General features: G+C 44.2%; 1 protein-coding gene across 1 annotated transcript in view; it reads left to right on the top strand.

Annotated features, from left to right (window-relative positions):
• Nucleotides 1-1,579: 1,579 nt before the first annotated feature.
• SDC2 (syndecan 2) overlaps nt 1,580-21,116 on the top strand; it is a 102,580-nt gene continuing 83,043 nt past the window's right edge. The window contains 2 exon segments of the mRNA XM_059165971.1: nt 1,580-2,288; nt 2,291-2,457. Coding sequence (XP_059021954.1) covers nt 1,595-2,288; nt 2,291-2,457 — 861 coding nt within the window. The 5' untranslated portion in view covers nt 1,580-1,594.

The following is a 21,116-nucleotide window of genomic DNA, read 5'->3' as shown; positions in this document are numbered from 1 at the left end:
GTAACTGTTGGGGAGAAGGAAGGTGCAGCCTTTCCCAAAGCCGGAGAAGCAGACTAGATCTCTGTTGAAGGTAGAGGCAACATTTTATGGCTCTTTGCATTTCTCTCACATTACTCATTTTCCTTTGAAAACTCCTTTTAGAAGACCCTCTCTCCCCAATCTCATGAAATTCTTCAAGGTGCAGAGAACCTATCTTAAAAACATGGCTGTAGTTGATCCTTCCAAAAATGAAGATAGACCCACATTGACCCACTGTTGCCAGCTCAGTTTCTGTGGAATTAGAAGCGTTTGATGAAACAACTTCCAGTTCTCCTGATTTTTCCTTTCTTCCTTCCTCCCTCTCTCCCTCCCTTTCTCCCTTCCTCTCTTCCTTCCTTCCCTTTTTTCCTCCTTTGCCCACTTTTCTATTTCTCCACATTACCTCTTGGCCTGTCAATGCCTTAGATTTGCCCCTGGAGAGCTTGGTGGGTAGCACCCAACACCAAAAAGCTGGATACCTCTGACTTTGTGCTGTAACTTTCCAGGTCCCTAAATTTATTTCTTTGAGATTTATTGCAGTGAAAACTTACTAAGACACTGTAATTCTCAGAGTATGACTGTATTTTAGTCTAAATTCAAAAATTACAATGGCCTGGTATCTATATATCTGCATCTGTGCATCTTAAAGCTTTACAGCTTGTATGCAGTACAGACTAAGTTTTAGATCAAAATTTATTTAATAAACATTTATTGTGTGTCCTCATGTACCAGGAATGAGAATACAGTGGTGAAAAAGACAGAAAGGTTCCTGGTCTCCTGGAGTAGGCATTCTAGAAGCAGAATAGTTCCACAAATCATTTACTCCATAAATCAGAGAGAAAAAATAGTGTTAGAAACTGGAAGGGAATAGGTATTTGTCATGTTCTATAGCATACATATCATAGACACGGAACTGGAAAAAAAGTTTCCATCATAAAATATTTCTGATCAATTACTTCTATGCAGGAAACACATGCACCTTATTTTCTTCAAACTAGAAATTACTTTCTTTTCTTTGAAGTTCTCTTATATGTGTTATTATTCAGGGTCTCAATTTCTCATCAAACCACCCTATTTGTAGCTTCCGAACTTTAACACCCCTATGCTGAAATGGAGCCTAGAAAATGATTTAGGGGCCTAAACTGTGTATGAGATAGAAATGATATTTAAGTCCTTACTGAAATTATGAGCTTTGAAAGCGTTGCATTTTAGGTTTTTAGGGGTCTTCCTTCTCTCTTTTTTATTTATTTATTTTTTGAAGGGGGTTTTAGGGAGGGTGGGAAATACTCACTGCACGTTTATTGCATTCATTTTCTTCTCTTTTAAAACACAATTTTCATGAAGTTGCGATTTATGACCAGTGCATAATGCGTGAAGGCATCTGTAAAGTTTGTGTGTGTGTGTTTTCCAACTCTCAAAGCAGTTTCTTTCTACTGGTCTCATTCTCACGGGCAGAAAAGCTAAATTATGTGTGTCTCGTTGTTTCACCGATCTCTCACCAGAAAAGTGAGAACGGAGAGACAAAATCGAGAAGAAAAGAGCGTGGAGAGGAAAAGGGGAGAGGGAGGGAGGAAAAATGAAGGAGCTTCGGAGCGCTGGAGCTCTGACTGTGGACGAGCTGATCCTGAGCGGCCACAGAGCGGAGCCACCGGCGCCCACTGGTCCCCGAAGCTGCCAATCGGGGCGTAATCCTGTAGGAATTTCTCCCGGGTTTAGCTGGGAGTCACACTGCCGCCTCCTCTCCCCCAGACGCCCGGAGGAGCTGGGAGAAGCAGGCAAGGGAGGGAGGGAGGGAGCGGGAGGAGAAGAGGAGTTGGGGGGAGGATCGGGGGAGGAGGATCGGGGGAGGGAGGCCGTGGCGGAGAGGAGGAGGGGCAGAGCCGCTGAGCCACTAGCCGAGCTCGGACGCGCTTCCCTCCAGATACTCCGGGAGCTCCAGCCGCGCGAGTCGCGCGCTTTCGCCGCTCTGCCCCCAAACTTCAGCTGCAGCTACATTCCAAGCCATCTGATTTATTCCTCAAAACCAGCAACGGAACCGCGACACTGGGAAGGAGTCCGCGGAGGAGTAAAACAGCCGCAGAGCAAGAAGAGCTCGAGAGAGCAGCCTCCCCGGAGCACCAACTCGGCTTCGGGAGTGCAGAAACCAACAAGTGAGAAGGCGCCGCATTCCCGGGGCGCAGCCGCGGGCGGCGGGAGCAGGCGCAGGAGGAGCCAGCGAGCGCCCCCGAGCCGGGAGCCCCAGTGCCGGAGCCCCAGCCGCGGTCGTTGCGGCTGCTCCGGTCCGGATCTCTTCGCACCGGCTGCGCCGGGCGCTAGGCAGTAGGCTTCGTTTCGCCCTCCTTGCCAGCGGCGGCTGGGAGCAGCCGGTCTCCGGAGAATATGCGGCGCGCTTGGATCCTGCTCACCTTGGGCTTGGTGGCCTGCGTGTCGGCGGAGTCGGTGAGTGGACTCGGAGAGGGGGGAAGTGCGAGCCGTTTCGGGTGTTCGTACCCGAGGGGAGTCTGCAGCGCCCGCGGGGGAATCGGGGGGCGCCGCCTGGGGGATTCCCCCCCCCCCCCCGACTTGGCGTTCGGCCGCGGGGAACCGACTGGGACAAATGCGCTCGCTCCTCCACCCCTTTCCCCCTTGCGTTCCGTTCCCGCAGAAATGCGCCGCTCGCCGGAGTTGCCGCGAGGTCCCCGGGGATGAGGGCGCGAGAATCGCAGTTCGGTCCAACCGCAGAGGCCCCTGAAGTCACTCCCAACTTCTTTGCCCTTGCGGGGGTCTTGCAGCGTGGCCCGAGAAGGACCTTGCGAAAAGGGTGGCCAGAGCGCCCGGAGGAGGGCCAGCGACGGAACCCGCCCCCTCCGCGCTCTCGGCGAGACCCCGGGACACCCTGGAAACTTTGGGGTCCCCTCCCCCCAAGCTAGCTAGCTTTCCTAGTCAATTGACTAATAGGAGGGAGGAGATGGGGTCCCGATTTAAGAAATCTGAGAGTGACCGGAGAGGAAAGTTTGCAAAAGTTCTTTTGTTTGATGTTTTCGGTGGCCGGGGCGAGGTAGCAGACACTTCGTGGAAAGGCTGACTCCCCTCTGAGGCCCAGTCCGGGGTCCCGCGGGGGAGGGGTGCACCGAACGCGCCGGAAAATGCTGGGGGCCCTGGCCCCTGCAACCCAGTCCTGCGGCGATCCCCCTCCTCCCTGAGCCGCGGAGGGCAGCCCCGCTGGCCCTCGGGGGCAGGAGGACATGTTAATACGGGTTGCGCTGGAGTGGAGCGTGCAGGGCGAGGCGGGGTGCGGGTGACGCCAAGCTCGGCCGCGGGGCGCCTGCTTTCGGGGACCGAAGCTTCCAGCCTGCCACGCTTGCCCCCGCGGGCCCGGGCCGCTTCTGAGGCCCCGAGGAGTCTTTTCTCCCGCGGGGCCGGGCCGCGCGCACCAGCCTCCCTTCCCGGGATCTTGGGTTCTCCTTCTTTGGATTGCGTTTGTGGGGCCGGAGCTGCTTTCCCTGCGTCGCCCAATGAGCGCCCTCTGAAGGGAGCTGCCTCCTGGGCTGCTTGTCCGTGGCGGCCCCTACCTACCTGGGCGCCCCGAGCTTTGCCCGGCTAGGTGGAAGCCCAGCATCCCCAATTCTGTCTGCAGCCTCGGCGCCTTCTGGGGCTTCGGTTAGGGAGCGCAGCTGTCTGGCCTTTCTAGTTGCCACATCTTCTCCCTTTGTCACCTCCTGACTTGCCCAGGGGTGGTTTTGTCAGTTTCTTCCCCCTTGCCCTTGGAGTGTTAACCGTCCCCTCCCCCATTTTTTAGAGTTGAAGCAGTTTAGGAGCGGAAAACCTCTTCGACACTGAACGTTAGATCAGTGTGGGAGCTTCTGTGTGTGCCAGCAGGTCCCCCCAAACGGTCCTTGAGATTGAAAAGCGGGTAGAATTGGACACTGTACAGCATAGATGAATCTTTGGGTGCTTGGGCTGTAAAATAGAACCCCGAGCCTTATCGGTAGCTCTCTCTGGCAAATGATCGGTTCATCCGTTGGGACTGGTAATCTCCCAGCCAGTTATGAACTTTGGCTCATTGTACACAGAAAGGGAGAGATTCTCTGTTTATTTCAGAAAAAAACACGAGTGCTCATTTCGTTGCAAAACAGGGGGGCAAAGGGAGAATTCCCTTTGAAGGTTTTCAAGAGAAGCCTGTCGGAAAGGCTGTATAGGCTTAAGGAAGTCCTTTTTCCGCGGAGTCCCGTTCGGGATTTGCTAGGAAGTGTTACTGTTGGGGAATTCTCCAGAAAGAATGTTTCTGTCTTCTGGCTCTCCGGATTTTTGCATAAATCTGACAATGCTCTTTAAGGAAGCTTTTTGCCTGAACTGTCTCCTCCCCCACCCACACACACCTTTCCCCTGAGCTCTGTCTTTGCGGTTCCAGTATTTCTCATTTCTGACCAGGATTAGATGCTTTCCCAAGGACTTCCTTCACTGTGGTAGATACTATCTTCAGTGATTGGGGTATCATCCTAAAGGGTGATCAGATCTTTTTAAAAATGTCATTTCGGACACTCTAACGGGGAGTCTGTTAGGCTGTTTCAAAGCCCAGGGTGGCCACTAGTCCATTTTCATTACTTTTAGTCTCGGTTTGATGCCAAGCACCCTCCATGTACGTGAAGTTGAAAGACTGCATTTTTTGACAGTTAGCTGTTACAGCACATTATTTCCAGGACCTCTTATTTTAATGTGAAAATGACAACTCTCTCCTGGGAGCTAGAAGTGGTGGTTGTCTGAGCCCAAAATCTGTGTTTAGAAGGAGGAAAGGAAAAATGTCTGCAGTTAGTGAATTCTTGAGTTTTCTACTAAGCACAAGGGAAGGTGGGGGAGGGTGGAACAAAGATTCTTGGGAACGAAGGTTCAAAGCTGTGTGTGAAAAGAAGCTGGTGGCCCTTCCTTTCTGGATGCAGGAGACAGTAGGGACCGACCGTGGTCACCATTCAGACTCCGCCCCCCGGCCCCCCTTCCCCTTAAGGCTTTCACTGCAGGAACACCATGTGAGGAGAAGGACTGACTGAGTGTGGCGGTAGTGATATGCTGCTGTTTTTCTGTCCATTTTTTTTTAAACGTGACTGTTTACCTTTAGAAATAATATATTGCACGCTTCTCTGAACACATAATTTGAACTGGAAATATGTTTAACAAAAGGAAGTGTTTTGGAACTAATGGAATTTTATACACATATTTCAGTGCGTGTAAATTAAAAGAAACTGTCAAGGCATTTGGACTCATGGGTTACCTCTCAGTGCATTATGAAAGGCAGACTTTGGAAAGTTTGCATTAGAAAGAAAAATAAGGGGCGCCAGGGTGACTCAGTCAGTTAAGCAGTTGGGTTAAGCAGTTAAGCGTCTGCCTTTGGCTCAGGTCGCGATCCTGGAGCAGGGTGGAGCCCCCGGGGCTGGCTTCCTGCTCAGTTGGGAGTCTGCTTCTCCTCTCCCTCCGCCCCTCCCCCTGCTCCTCCTCTTTCTCTCTAAAATACATACGTAAAATCTTTTTTTAAACAAGTAAGAAAAATAAAATTGGAACCATATAACCTTTTTCAGTTCTGTAAAAAAAAAAAAATTTGGCTTTGCTGGTAATGAAACAAATTACATTTGCTAGCGAATTTTATAAAACCCCTTTTCTCTTAGTTGGATATTAGTGGTAGGTAGACATCATTTAAGAAAAAAAGATCTTGTAAGATTAGCTTTGCAAAAGTTGGTTGTCCTAAAAGGAATTAGAGTATGCCCACAGATTCCTACTTCTGGGACCTGGTAGATGTAGTTTTGGAGGACTGTAAGACGCTTACTCACATGGCATCTTGAATAATCATTAGTTTGGAAAGGATTTCAAAATATCACCAAGGTTTTTCCTGGGCAGAACTAATTCTCAGCTCTCCAGAAGCACTCAGAGACCTGACCGGTCAGCCACAGGTGGCCTGGAGTCTCCTCAGAGTGGCAAAGCCCCGAGGCTGAGTCAGCCACTCAGAACACGGACAACTCTGTCATTAAGGTTTATAAGGAGTCTGGTCAGGCCACTATGTTATTGGCATGTCAGCTGGCACTGATCCAATAGATGGTGTGAGGAATGTCACCTGCATTTAGATTCTCACAACACTGTCCCTTTTCCATTGCAAAAGATCAGACGAAATCATCTCACCCATCATTTCCTTCTCACCCTGAAAGAAGACCTGCTGTTTTTGGCACCGTCAGTGGTATGTTCAGTATCTCAGAATCACCAGATTCTTTCATGGAGCAGAAGCCAAGATAAAGTTTTAGAGAAACAGAAATCAAAAACAAAAACAAGAAGCAATGAAGAGCCTTTGCTGAAATAAGCGACTCTGATTTACCTTTTATAGTGAGGTGGACCAGTACCATCATCTTAATTCTAGTTGTTTGGATCTGAATCTTGAAGACATCCTTGGCTCATTCCACTTTGTTGACTTCCACATCCAGTGGACTGCTAACTCCACCTGTGTGTGGTTCATTCTGCAAGTACACATTGGCGCCTACTAAGTGCGTGGGGAGAAAGCATTGAGCAGACGCGGCTATCTCCCGTGGGTTCTTGCAGCTCACATTCTGGTGATCCAGGTAGCTTTCCCCTTCAGTGTTGTCTTTCTTGGGACCTGGGCCTTTACACGGGCAGCCTTGTAGCTGTTCCGTTCATCTAGATGCTCACCTGCTGTTTGATTTATCCTGTACCATTCAGATGGTGTTCCCGTGGTCCACAAACCACCCGTGTTTCTTGTTACATGGCATGGAGTCTAAAAATCTCTTCCACATTTATAAGATGCTCATAATATTGCTCCTTCCTCCTTATCCCCCCCTTGATTGGTTTATGTCATGTCTCCTGCTGCTGGCCCACTTTTCACGGTCATGAACACTCAGGGGACATAGCCTCGTCTGCAGTGTTTCTCCTTTAATATTCTGTTGATCCAGACCCAAGCTCAAGATGGGACTTTCGTGTTTGAGCTCTTGTTTTTTATCTTTCTGTAAATGGTACAGCAGATGAATGATGAGAATCATTGGAAGTGTGTGAAAATACAGATCTCAGGGCTTCATCTTGGACCAGCATAGCCAGTGCCCTGGAAGGGGGTGGGGTGATCTGTATTTTTATGAAGCATCTCAGATGGCTATAATGAATCAACCACATTTGGGAGCCATTGGTGTGGGTCACATACTTTCCGCTTTCTTCCTGTGCTGTTTTGTGCTAGTTGGTGGGCTCCCAGCAGTATGTAGCTGTGTGACCTTGGAGGCCCCATAGAGCACAGAGGGCTTTGGCATGGGAGGCGGACAAGCTGGGTTCACGTGCTGGTATTTTGCCGCTTAATGTGGTAGCACTTGGACGAGAAACGAAAACTCCCAAGTTACTTGAAAAAATACGTATGTACATGTGTATAATTTGGACCTGAATGCCTTCATAACATGATTATTGTGAGCATGTAATGAGGGAGCATAGGAATGGTGCTTGAGGCACAGAAGGTACTAAGTGGTTTTCCTCTTCTTTTCTTGGCCTCTTTTCTGGTCTATGAAATCAAAGAGCAGTGGAAAATGCCCTTAAGCCCTCTGACGTTCTAAGACGGCAATTTTCTCTTCTGTTGCGATTGGTGCCATGTGAGGGGAGGGCCCTTTTTGCTACACCTTTGACGCCTGTGCAGTGCTGAGCTTGTAAACACCTGTTGAAGGTCCGTATTTAGGGGCCAGTGCCAGTGGCTGGGGGCAGTCTGGGTCAATAGGTCCTGCTGAAGCTCATCTTTGCACTGACCGCTGCAAGCAGTGTGGCCTGGGGCTCACTGACTCCACCCACCGGTGGGGGGTACCTGGCTGGTAGGCCAGTTTTGACTCGCTTTTGACCTCCGTTTCCACAACACTGCTGTGTTGGTGGGAAGAATAAACAAGACATTGAAGTCAAGTCCTGCCATCTTTGCTTATCTCCGTGCTCCCTCCTGAGGGCTTCCGCTGAGATCCCAGCACCACCCCCACCAGGAGAGATATTGCTATATTGTATGCTGGACCGCCAAGGGTCATCTAGAAGGAGGTGGCAGGGGTGGTGAGGAGGGAATGTTGGGGAGTGAGGGTGCAGAGAGAGAGAGAGTCTTCTTATTTTTTAAGGGGAGAAATGCATGAAATTTCTCCTTTTAGCCATTTGAGCTCTGGCTCCTACTATTAAGAAATCTCACAGCATTTTGACAAGTCTTTTCTGGGGCCATGTTAGTTTTAGCAACAAGGCTAAAGGGGTGACTGGCTCTGATTAGGAAAGAACACTGTCAAAATAGAATTGTGAATGTCTGTTTTTCTTGGGTATCTCAAAGAATTGGTAGGAGTAGAAGGGGAGAAACTGTGAAGTCTTTAAAGATATCCCATTTGAATTTCATATTAGCAGTGAGAGGCCAACTGGTATGTGAGAGCCAGCTCATGGTCTTGGACTCCAAGCTATGGAAAATGTTGTTAAAGACAAGATAGATTTTCACATTTTTTTCCTCTGCTGCTGAATCTGTTTTGTCAAAAATGTCACAAAGATACTGTAAATGTGCCCTTTACAAAGCAGTTAGATGTTTATTTTCTTTTATGATGATACAAGCATATTAAATACAAACAGTACTGATATTTAAGGGGTATGTGCGGTTAATGGAGTTTAGTCTCATGATAAGAACGACACGTGGAATGAGATATCCAATTATTCAGAGAAAATTGTTTTTTCAAGGTCTTACCACGAACAAGTAAAAGTTAAATATGTAGTTTCATATGATCTATGATTAAATATAAAGGCAGTAAAAGTGAATGCACGGTATTTAGGCAAAAGTGAGGTTTTACACACATGTGGTTAATTATCTTAATCTTTCTGAGATGTCAGGTTCCCCATTTATAAAATGATGGGGTGAACTAGGAGAATTTTCTGTCTTTAATATTTCATTTTTCTATATGCTTCAGGGTAGGATTGAAGAAATGTTAAGATTAACCCAATCAATAAGTAATTATTAAGCTTCTGCCAAATACTTAACTATTTTATGTACTGAAGCAGGGAATTCATTCACATTACTGAGAGGTAAGTCACATCTGATGGCTGATGGTAATCTGTTCATTGGAATTGAGTATTCGTCATGTACGGAGATTACATACATTACTCTGAATGTCCATGATCCATTGTCTAGTATTTTCTCATATATTCGCAGATAAAAGCCAGTGTAGCATCAAGAACAGTGGATGTGATAGAATTCACTTTCACTCTAGGCAAAAACAACATGACTTGTTGATGTAATTTGAAGGGCTTTTTAAGGCTTAAGTCACTGAGGGACCTCAGGCTCCTCCTTTGGTTTCTGGTCTAGACATCCATTTGCAGAGAGGGGCCTTTCAGTGGTGCCTTCCCTCTGGCTCATGTCTCTTAGTACTGGAGCCCGGTGTAAGTGCTGCGGACACCACCGGCAAGAGTCTAAATGAGTAGGCACTATGGCAGACTGGCTCAGAGTCTGGTCATTGGAGGTGGGGTTGAATCCCCCTTACTGTGTCACCTTGGGCAGGTCTCTTAATCCCTCTCCGCTCAGTTTTCTTCTCTGTAAAATGGAATATTCTAAAGGTTTTCAGGATGATGTGAGACAGAATTGGTGGAAGCTTTTCGCACAGTGGCATATTCATGCTTTATGTCATGTGTCAGTTACTATTATTCTGATCCGTGGTTTTCTGTCTCCTTAAAGAGTGGGACTCCATGGGGCTTATCTGATGAGCTCCAACCCAGAGAGTTTCCTGGGATCTGCAGGACGGAGCCTGACCTTTCCCAGCTGGTTCTCTTTCCTGATTTGGGGAGGCCTAGCTCTATGTTGAGATAGTGGGGATATGTTTGTATTCAGATTTTCTTGAAATGTGGCTGATGTGAGAGGTTATGTCCTTGGTTATTGCTGAAAGGTTCCTTACTGGGACCAGCTCAATCTCTGAGGGTTAAGATATGAAAAGCCCATTTTTTCCCTAGTAATTTTACCTCTTCAAATCTATCCAAAGGAAATTACTGTAGTTGGGTAAATGTGTTTATTGAATATTTACTTAAAATAGTTAAAAAAAATGGAAAGAACCTGAATATACAATAAAAGAAAACTGGTTAAAGATTCTAAATTATACATTAAACACCACATAACCATTAAAAATGTATTTGAAGAATATTTATAATTTGGAAGCATTATAATAGACAAAAAGTCTGATATGAAACTATATAGTGAAACTAAGGTTATATTAAAAGATTTATATATATATATATATGTATACCTAGAACTGCATGTGATAAAATTGTCTAGAACTATGTATACGCTTACACACAGACACAAGTAAAACTGAGTAACTGAGTAAGACTGGTGGATACTACCAGTATCAATATCCTTGTTGAGATATTTACTATCATTTTATAAAATGTTACCATTGGGGGAAACTGAGTAAAGGGTAGAAGAGATCTCTTTGTATTATTTCTTACAGCTGCATGTGAATCTACAATTATGTCAACAAAAAATTCAATTTAAAAAAATGGTACTGGACCTAGAGGGGTTTACAAGTATGTTCTGATCCTTGAAGGAACAATTATTGTTACAGAGCTTAGAGCATGATAGAATCTGTTCTCTTTAACTTTATGAGGCTAGCATTACTCTGTGTCAAAATCAGACAAAGAGAGTGTAGGAAACAAACCATAGGGCAGCTTCATTTATGATGCCAAAATTTTAAATTTAACATTCTCAAAAGGAGAACAGCAGCTCATTAAAAGAATAACGATGAACCCAAGAAGAGTTTATCCAAGGCATGCTTCAACATCAGAAAAGCAGTGCAGATAAGTTTAAGGGAGATGATATGATTTTCTCAATAGATGCAGAAAATATATAATAAAAGATTATAAAAATGTTAATACAAGGTTCTCTAGTTTCTGGTTAACTCAAAGGTTTACTGTGTAAGGGTTAGTACATGTGTGCTGATGGCTCAATTCACTTGACGTGTTTAGGAACCAAATGATCACTGTTTACTGAGTTGTTAGGCAACAGTCTCTAGTTGCCTGGGTGACAGGTGTGTGACAGTGCAGGAAAGTAGGGGTCATAACATATATAGATTGTAATCCATAGGAACGTGTCGTTCTAGCATTGCCAAGACTCAGTGTTGTGCTCTCCCAAATTAAGATGACACAGGAGATGATCTTGAGGGTTTTGGAGTCAGGTATATTGGGATTTGGTTTTCAGTATTAACCACCTGAAATCTACATGACCTTGGGGAAGTTTATCATCCTTTCTGAGTTTGTGTTTTCACTGTAACACTGGGGGGTTATAATATTTTGCCTCTGGTTATTTTGAAGATTAGCTTCAATAATGACTGAAAACTTCTAACATAAAAACCTGACCTATAGTACATGTTTTAAACACATTTGATTCTCTTTCCTTTTAGCTTTCAATTTTGTGATTCTGGAATATATTATACATGCATAAGTATGTATGCATATTTTTTTGTGTGTTTCTTATTTGCATTCTCACCCTTGACACCAAGGGACATATATTTTCACAAATTTATGACCAGTTTTTTTTTTTTTTACCAGGCAGGGTATGATGCTAAATTACACTTTTTCTTTCTGCCATCATCTGCTTCCTGAATTACATTCAGCTAAAACCAAAAAGACTTGTACATGAGTTGGAAATTCAGTTAAGACTTGAAAATTTACCGTAGGATTTGGGATTATAATTGTAAAATGCTTCAAGAAGGTCAACATTGCAATCTTATGTTGTAAATTTATCTGTTAGGTTTGCTGATGAATTAAAATCTTAACCTTACTTCTGTCCCACTTTTGAACTCTTTTAGTTAAGAGTGGTGAGTATTTTTATTTCATTATTCAGGTATCCTCCTGCTTGTTTTAAAGTTTGCAGTAGGCTGGGGCACTTTTATGAAAGACAGACATTAGTACCTGTTCTTAATAACCGAAAGAAATCTGAAGAGAATTTTTGCTTTTGTGAAGAAAAGGCAAGAAGTCAAAATAGTGCTCAGTGTTCGTTTTGCAGTGAGCTGTAATGGGGGCAGCAGGCACCTGAAAAGAGCGACGCCACCAAACTCTTTCCCCAGGTAACACACTCAACATCTCAGCATCAAGCCACCATAGCTTTGACCTGTGTCTGTGAGCATCTGTGCTTTCTCTTGATTTCTTTTGTGCATCCATTAGCAAGATGTGTCCTGAGGTATCAGAAAAGCCTAACAGAGGTTATTTTTTGGGGTCTGAAAAGGCTCAAAAGTTTGTCTGTATAAATTACTGATAATGGCTTCTGTGCTCTCTGCCATTTTGGTTTTTGAAAGGTTTCATGGGAACCCTCTCTTTTCGGATAGCAGGGGGAACCTGCATTAGATTTGATTCGATTTTGTCATTGTGCAGATTAGTTATTGACCAAGGCTTTATGTTTGGTAAGATGGTCAGTTAAGACTTAACTCATGTAATGGCACATCCACTAAGGGCAGAGCTCTTGGCTGGTCTTAAAAGTTAAAAAAAGAAATGATGACATGATGCCTGCCTTCAAGCAGCTATCACCGACCTCTTGATTATTTAGGGTAGTTGAAAATGGGTTGGGCCCATGAGTTATACATGCATTATATGTAAAATATGCATCAGTTTGTTTTTATCTGAGTCTAATTAGACATACTAACCACCAGAACTGCCAAAGACCTACATATCTGCGGTTGAGAAGGATAAGAAGAACCCCTTGAAGAAGAAAAGTCACTGCTTTTCCAACAGAACAAAGACAAACCTTCTTTGAGGTAGCATGGTGTGTTGGAGAAAAAGCAGAATTCTGTTGATGATCGGAAGACACTTGACTTGCAGATTTTTTTTCTCTTTCCCCCACCTGTGCTCCAAGGAAACATTTCTGAGTATTAAAACACAAGAAAGACAGAAAGAGTGAGAAATTGTCCAGAACTTCAAGGATTTATTGATGTTTACATCCGAGGAGAATGAAACCTTACATTTCATCCAGTCTCATTCTCCATACTCTATAAACTTTGAGCTCCGAAAGGCGAGAACTGGACTTTATGAGTCTGGCTAAGATAGTAGTCTTAGCTGATGAATGAAAGAGGTAGAAAATTGTTGGGATGGTTTTCCTTGTATTTTTGGGTTCTCATTTTTCATTATGTAACAATGGATTTTAGAGCTGAAATTGACTTTTAGGGGAAAAACACATCTGGAGAGGTTAAGTGATTTGTCCAGGATCACATAATTAATGGGAGAGTTAAAATGTTGGGCTTAGGCTATCAGTGATTTGTTAGTAATTTTTTCTTACCATAAATCGTTCCCTTTTGTGTCCTTCTTCTTCTTCATTCCTCGCATTAATGGTTAGCACCCAATATGCTTAATCCTGGCCTGTGTTTGATGTGTGAATGAAATAGCAAATGGAACATACATTTTATATTATACGCTCTGCATCAGTGTGGTTAATGCGTTCTGTACAAGGTGAGTAATTTAAAATGATGTTTAGATAATTTCTCAATTTGCGGCAAAAATTGTGCCCCGGCAGACTCTGTTACTATCTGCTGCCCTTTTGGCTAATTAGGGGAAGAGAGCAGAAAGCCCTGGGATTTGGAGAGACTAGGGGCTAAAGTCCAGTTGATTTGCAAATCCTAGGAAGATTGTGGAGACTTGCAGACAGAAAAGGAGATGAAAGGTTCTTATCTTACTGGAGATAAGAATCAAAACTAGAAGTAAAGTCCTCATAAATTAATACCACATTTTATGGGGTTAAAAAAAATACCTCATTTTATGAGGGAAGAAGAGCATTCCTTAGAGGTTTGTACTAAAAATAAACACGTCCCTGCATTTCAGGAAAAGAGGGGTGGTGGCATGTCTGGTCCAGGTAAAATGGTTCCTTTTGCTGGTTTTGTATGGGATGTAGGGTTGTCTTTTCTCCCAACATTTTCTCTTGAATACTTCTACTTCTTTGGTAAGTCCAAGCGTAATAACGCAAATATATTTGCATCATGGTTTTTCAGAAAATAAGTCTGTGGGGTGATGTTTTTAAGAAAGGAATTTTATTAAAGGACACTGACATTGAAAATTACTACGCAGATGTCCTACTGTGTACTTAGAATTGTGATGGGCACTTTCCGTTCTTGTCTGTAATTGTCTCTCAACTGCCTAGCCGGATCACTGGCCACGACTGCATTTATGTGACCTAGCAGAAGTTAGATCCTTGGGTTGGTTGGTTTGTTTGTTTTAAGCTTTAAATAGCTCTGACATGATAATATCATCTTTCAAGAGAGCAGTGTAAGTGTTTAAATGTATAATGCGTTCAGTGTATGAAGTGTTTAAATGTATAATGGGTGCAGGTCCCAACAGTGAAGTGTCAGACCCCTTCCTTTGCATTGGTTGGCCAGATATTCTAGGTCACCCATGTTCTGATTCCTTCACCAATGTGGAGCCTGTTGCTTTGATGGCTTCTCACCACAAACTTATGTCGGGTAATGGGGGAACAAATTAGTGGAATTCATGGGGTCTCTTTACATTCCCAGCTCTGGACACTGGACACAGTGTCCAGCTGTGTATGACCTTGGGCAGGTATCTTAGTGTCTCTTGGCCTCGGTTTTCTCATCTGTAAGAAGGAGATTAGTCACAGTAGCCACCTCATGGTGATGCTGTGAAGATTAATGAGTTCCTGCATGTCTCGAGCTTAGACGCATGCTGGGTGTAGAGTCAGCACTGGTCTCCTGTTGATGCTGATTGAAATGGATGGCTGATTAGATGTGCTGATCAAAGAAGAAAGGATCCATTTTGGAGGTTTTGAATCCGAGACTGAGGAAAGTGACCAGATGAGAAAAGACAGGGCAATGAGAAAGGAAAGGGGAGGCTGAATTTTTGCCTCTTTCTCTCTTTCCTTGCTGTGGCTGTTGTGTGTTGGTGAAGAGAAGGTGTTTTAGCCTCTCTAGGGCTTAGTTCTGGAGAATGGGGGACATGTTTTAGATCACTGACTCTGACCCCTTCCTGCATATTAAATTCATCTGGGGAAACTTAAAAGCTGTGGGCACCTGAGCCTCACCCAGACCAGTTAAATCAGACTCTATCCCGGTTGGGGTGGCGGGCAACCTGCTATAAAAGCTCCTCAGGTGACCCTAGCTTCCATAAGGTTTGAGAACCAGTGCTCTGGGTGCTTTCTGGTGTTCCTCCAGCTTCGAGGGAAGTCTAGCAGGTAAGATTTTTGTCTCGTGAAGCCCCATGTTCCCTACTGCTTGTGACCAAACCCGGTGGAATGCAGTGGCTTCCCCGGGACTGCCCTGCCCCCCAACCCCAGTCCAGAGCCGGTGGAGGAGGTCATGCTTGCTCCCAGCTTCTTCCTTTTCCAGCCTTTTCCTCTTTTTCGGTTGGCTCCTACTTTCCTGATAATTACGTTGATGGGTTACCATACATGGCTCTTAACACAGAAGATTATATATGTATAAACGAAGCCTATCTGAGGAGGTCTTAGAAAAAAAAATGGAAACATTTCCCTTTCCTTTCAAAGACTTTCCTTAGTGGAACAAAGGATGCTTGTCCCCTTGGCCTGGTTGCAGAAAAGCATGTTTGGTCAGCTTATTCGATTTGCCTGAGTTCATGCTTTGAACAGAGAGATTGTGTTTTACTGATTGGGAATGTGTCCTAGAACTTGTCTGAAGTTACTGATCGTGTATAAACCCTACACACGTATCTTAATGATGGTCCTTTTCTTCAGTTTATCCTTTATTACTGCACCTCAGCTACTTGGACCTTGTTCAAGTCGAATTAAATCCATGGAACTCTGTGTTTCCGGGGCTGAAGTAGGGAAGAGCGAGTGCTCTAGGCTATTCTGTGAATAAGACGTCCGAGTTGTCTTTGGTTCTTGCCTCAGTGAAAAAGCAGCAGCCCCATTATCTAATCTGTTCATAGTTTACTTTGTTCGGATATCTAATTTGGGAGCATGTTTGCCCTCACTCAGTTCTGAAGCACAATTTTCCATCCCTCGAATAAAAGGGACTATCTTTAATTGACTTGGGGGAAGAAGAAAAAACCTTGTTTAAGAATTCTGGAGTTTTCAAAGCTTCTAAAAATTGCTCTGCAGGATAACATTAAAGTGCTGACCCTTTAGAAACTGCTGCTGAACATGTGTCTGTCCTACAATGGAGTTGGAAGGATTATTCTGAGCCCGCTGTTACAATGAACCATTTGCGATGATTCATACGCTTTTAAACCCAACGAGTCTGTAATATCTTAGAATAAAATTCAACATCTCTTTTTTTTTTAATTTTTTTTTAATTTGACAACAACAGGGTTAAACATTAGAAATTAAGGGAGTGGAAATGCGAATTCTGCCCTCCCCCTCTTAGCGTGTCCCTCTTACCATACATGGATGTTCCAGAGTGTTGATTATAATACAGTTTACGCACAGAAGTGTCTGTTCTCTGTGGAAAGGACATCTGTTAGTTGTTAACCCTAGCATTAGGTCAGGTCTCTCTGTAAGACTGGACCAGCAGTTCTGCATCACCTAGGATCTTGTTAGACATGCAGCAGTTCTGAGCCTGACCCAACGGAATCTGAAATGTGGGGGTAGGGCCAAGAGTTGGCCAGGTGACAGCCTGGTGACTGTACTGTGATCTAGATTCTGAGATGCTGAGAGGGGTTCTCGTCCCTGCTGTTGAAGATTGAATTGAATGGGAGCCCCTGGTTATGGGGCCCAGGTAGCAGTGGGGTTTTGTTTTGTTTTGTTTTGTTTTTTTTCAAGTTGCCTTGGTGATTCTGATACTTGAAGGCCATTGCTTTGGGGTCTCGATTCTCAAAATGCTCTCAAAATGCGGATAAGGGACCCGCATGAGCCTTACTGGGAAGCTGGTAAGAAATGCAGACCCACCTGAGACTCCTGAACTGTGATTCGCATTTTAACAAGACTTGCAGTGACTCATAAAGCTGGTGAAACAGTAGAGAAATAGTGAGTTTCCTTTATAGAAGTCAGTTCTAGAATGCCCTTAATTTAAAAGTTTTGTGAGGAGGCCACATAGCTGCTTTGTGTGACTTCTGCCTGGGGTTGACTCAGGGAAGCTGGCGTTGATCAGAGGAAAGGGTTGGCACAGTAGCGCCTCCTAGAAGGACCCGGGACGGGCAGGTGTGACAAGGCCCCGTAAGGCATCATGAGTGATCTCAGTGAAGATAGTCCCAGGTGCAAGTAGCAAATATCCCAACTCCAACTGGCATAAGAAACAAAAACGAACGTTATGGGGAAAGTCCAGGAATATGAATAAAGGAGAAGCTAAACAAATTTTATCTTTAGCTAATTGGTAAGTGCTTTTTTAAAAAAATATTTTCCATGAAGTGGTTTGGATCTTTTAACTGCTAAAGATTATATAAATAAATAGAAGCCTTTAGCACATCAAACAGTGATGAGTGTTACACAAATGATGAATTGCTCTGTTTACTCTCTCGTTCTCAAGGTTTTGGTTTCTTTAGTGTGTGTATGTGTGTGTGTAATCTTACTCATTACACAGAAGATTTGAGATTTCCAAGACTGCATACCTTTCCCACAACCTTTAGAAGAAATTGTATAAATGGTCGAATTATACTTCTGCAACCAGAGCTTTCTAGTGCATACTATGTAATGTTTTTTTTTTAAGTTTTACACAGTCTGAAATGATAGAAAAATAATACATGATATTCAAAATAACCTCCCATTTCCAAGCTTCTCAACTGAATGCTTATTGTCCTTTTAATAAAAATGTGGATTGCAGGCACATTTGATGTAAATGAATTAAAATTTCATTTGCCCAGAACTTTGTGTATTACGTTAATAAGATTTACCCAAAACACTATTGTTGGCTTAATAAATATTAAGAGCACATTTGTGAGCTGCCTCCTGGTGTTTGCTGTTTCTCTCCTTGGGTATTAACTACTCTTGTGAGTCTTTACCAGGCTGCTTTTGTTGTTTTGTGCCCTGAGGTATAAATAGAGGCAGAGAACCCAGAAGATTCAAACAAATTCCATACCATAAACTGTTTGCAGATGTGTTTAGTATTCATTCAAGAGAGCCTTTAGTTTATTTAACATAAAATTACTTTCTTCTAGCATTCTACATGTGCAAGAGGTTCGGTTTTTATTTTACTGGAAGTTTAAAAAATAATAAAAAGATTTTCTGGGAAGTACACCTGTGAAGCACCGGGAAGATCCTGTTCTTCTGTTCTTTCGGACAATCAGGAATGAAAGGGGTGGAAGCTTCTAAGGGGACAGATTTTGACTGAATAAAAGGAAGACCTTTCTAGAAGGCAGTCGCAGAAGGAATAGACCACCTCAGAAGTAGTGAGGCTCCACGCTTAGAGGTAAGCAAGCAGGTCTTTGGCCATTTACTTGGCATCTTCAAAACATCCGCTACCTGGGAGATTAGCTGACTTTTACAGCTTCCTGCTAACCTCAGATTCTATCATTCTTACTGTATTTTGAAGTTGAATGCTGAGCAACAGAAAATACATTTGGTTTCCTCTCCTGAGAACCTGGTCTGACTACAACTAGATATCATTAATGGCCCTTGAGTACGGCATCCTAGGACGAACTTTCTGTTAAACTGATGGCAAAACCTCTATTTGCCAAATTCAAGGGACCGTGTAATGACTGAGGTTTGAGGTTTCCGTAAACTCCAGACTCTGATAGCTACTTAATCAGGTAGGATAGCCAGCTTGACTGGTCTGAGCCAGAGAGGTGTGTGTGTGTGTGGGGGGGGGGAGCTAAAGTCACAGTGCATGGCCTTGAGGGGGAAGGGAGAGATCCTCTAGGGGTGGAGAGGCAGGGGTGCTCTAAGGTAGCATGAAGAGTATCAGGGGAAGGGCGCCACAGTCATGGGATTGGGAGATACCTTTGGGAGGTACTTTTAGCTTCCCAAGCATTCCCCTTCCGCCATTTTGCCATATGCTCTCCTTCGACTGGTCGAGGGCAGTCATGTTGTGCTATGATCACGTGAGACCCGTGGGCCCCAGCACCAAGCTTTCCTTATGAGGCTTTTACAACCCTGGTGAAAAATACCACTGAAACAAACAATGGGCACAAGGACCCGAGGTTACAACTGTACCTCTACTTCTGTACCCAAACAGCCCTTACTTTGCATGTCCTTTTCTATTCTGGGTGATCCAAGAGAAGGCTGGACAGGTAGCCAGAAGACTTGAGTTCTTGGAGCTAGCCTGCCTGTGCCAGAAGCCAGCTGTGACCTCTGGCAAATCATCCCGCCTCTTTTGCCTCTGTTTCCCCATTTGTAAAACTCCTTGATCTTTGTAGCCAAGCATACTACAGTTCTACACCGTGCTCCTCCCCTCCCCCCCCCCTTTTTTTAAAAATAAAGACTTAAAAATTCCAGCCTGGGTTTTTACATGGTGCTCTGGTCTCATCTCTCCTCCTCTGCCAGCCAAGCAAATTGGTTAGTTGTCATCTAGAACGCAGTCCTCTTTCCTGACTGACCATTTCCTCTCAGAGTTGCCACTCCAACTAGCTGCTGTAGCTCGGATTTCTTCCTCCCAGAGAGGAGGGTAGACGTTGCTTTGAATATGGGAAATATGGCAGTAGGTGTAGGAGGGGAAAATTCTCCCAATAGGGGAAAATGTTGTCCACCTGTTGGGGACAGGAAACAACTGGGGTGTGAATGGTGGCTCTCCTTGTTCAGTGGATAATTCCCAGCAGATTTTCACACCCTCCCTCCCCCGCCCCCGCATTTGGGGTTCTGACTGTCAGCACACTGGATATGCGGTCTTACTGTCCTGGAATCTAGTAGTTCTCTTACAAACTGGGAAACGAGTGCTCTCCAAAAAGCTCACGAGGCTGCAGGTAGCCCAACTGTTGTATTCTGGGGGCCCTAAGGGCCTTGACGGACCTCCTCTTTCAAAAGCTAACATTTCATCCAGCGTGATCTAGTCACAAACTTTGAAATTTGAAAATCTCCCAAATGCCTGTAAAACTGACAGCCAGAGTTAGCATAAAGCAGGTGAAAAATGCTGTCCACCTGTGATCATGTCACACCCACCAGTTTCCAGCTTCTGAATCCGGGGGCTGCTTGAAGACCCTTGGGCTGCAGGAGATAAAGAGCCTTTCCACGCTGACATGATTTGAATTTTCTGGGTGCTGGTGATAGTGGGGGGGGGTGTGGATTTGTTAAAAATGTGCATTCTGGGTTCCCACCTGAGTTCCTATATTTTAATGTGGTCAAAACTACTGTAATTACAGAATAACTGCTTTGGCAAGCTTGCACTAAGTTTCTGCGGACCCCGCTTCTATGCTAACCTTTTTGGTGTTTTTAGTTCCAGCCCTAAGGTCCTCTACAAATTGCAAGACTTGACCCTGAGCTCAGGATCAAAACATACCTAGCAGTAGTAGGTTTATGATAAGTTAATAGCCTAGAGCAATAGTATTTTCCAATAGGGAAACTCTTCATTTAAAAAAGTAGTTTCTCTGGCCATGCAGTAGGATAATGGTCAGACAGTATTTTTTTTTATGCTGCTTGCACATATATATATACACATATATGACCATGACATTGAACAGCTCTCTTGAGATTGAACTCTCATGCTACAAACGTCACCCACTTAAATTGTATATAGTTTAGTGGTTTTTAGTATTCTCCCAGAAGCTTCTATTCCCCAAATCTAACTTTACAGCATTTTCACATCCCCCGAAGAAACCTTGTATTCATTAGCGTCACTTCTCCTTCCAGTCCCCAGCAAGTCCTGGGCAACTGCTGATCTCCCTTCTGTTTCTCTAGGTTTGCTTATGCTTGTCCTTTTCATATGAGTGGAATCCTCCTATGGGATAGGTGGTCTTTGAGACTGACTGTTTTCACTTGGCATCATATTTTCAGGGTTCAACCAAGTCTAGCATGTATCCGTACTGCAATGCTCATTATTGCTAAACAACCTCTCATTTTCTGGATATGTCAGATTGTGTTCAATAGGAACTCAGGTGGGAACCCAGAATGCACATTTTTAACAAATCCACAATCGCCTGTTTGTTCAGGCGATGGGCATTTTGGTTGTTTCAGCTTTTCGGCTATGACAAGTCCTGCTGCCTTGATCGTTCACGTACAAGTTTTCGTGCAGACCTAGGTTTTCATTTCTCGGGGTATTTCTCTAGGAGTGGAGTTGCTGGGTCCTATGGTA

This window comes from Mustela lutreola, chromosome 3, assembly GCF_030435805.1.
Source record: "Mustela lutreola isolate mMusLut2 chromosome 3, mMusLut2.pri, whole genome shotgun sequence".
Classification (NCBI taxonomy): Eukaryota; Metazoa; Chordata; class Mammalia; order Carnivora; family Mustelidae; genus Mustela; species Mustela lutreola.
Note: the sequence above shows the minus strand (reverse complement) of the source record. Positions and strands in the feature narration are given on the sequence as shown.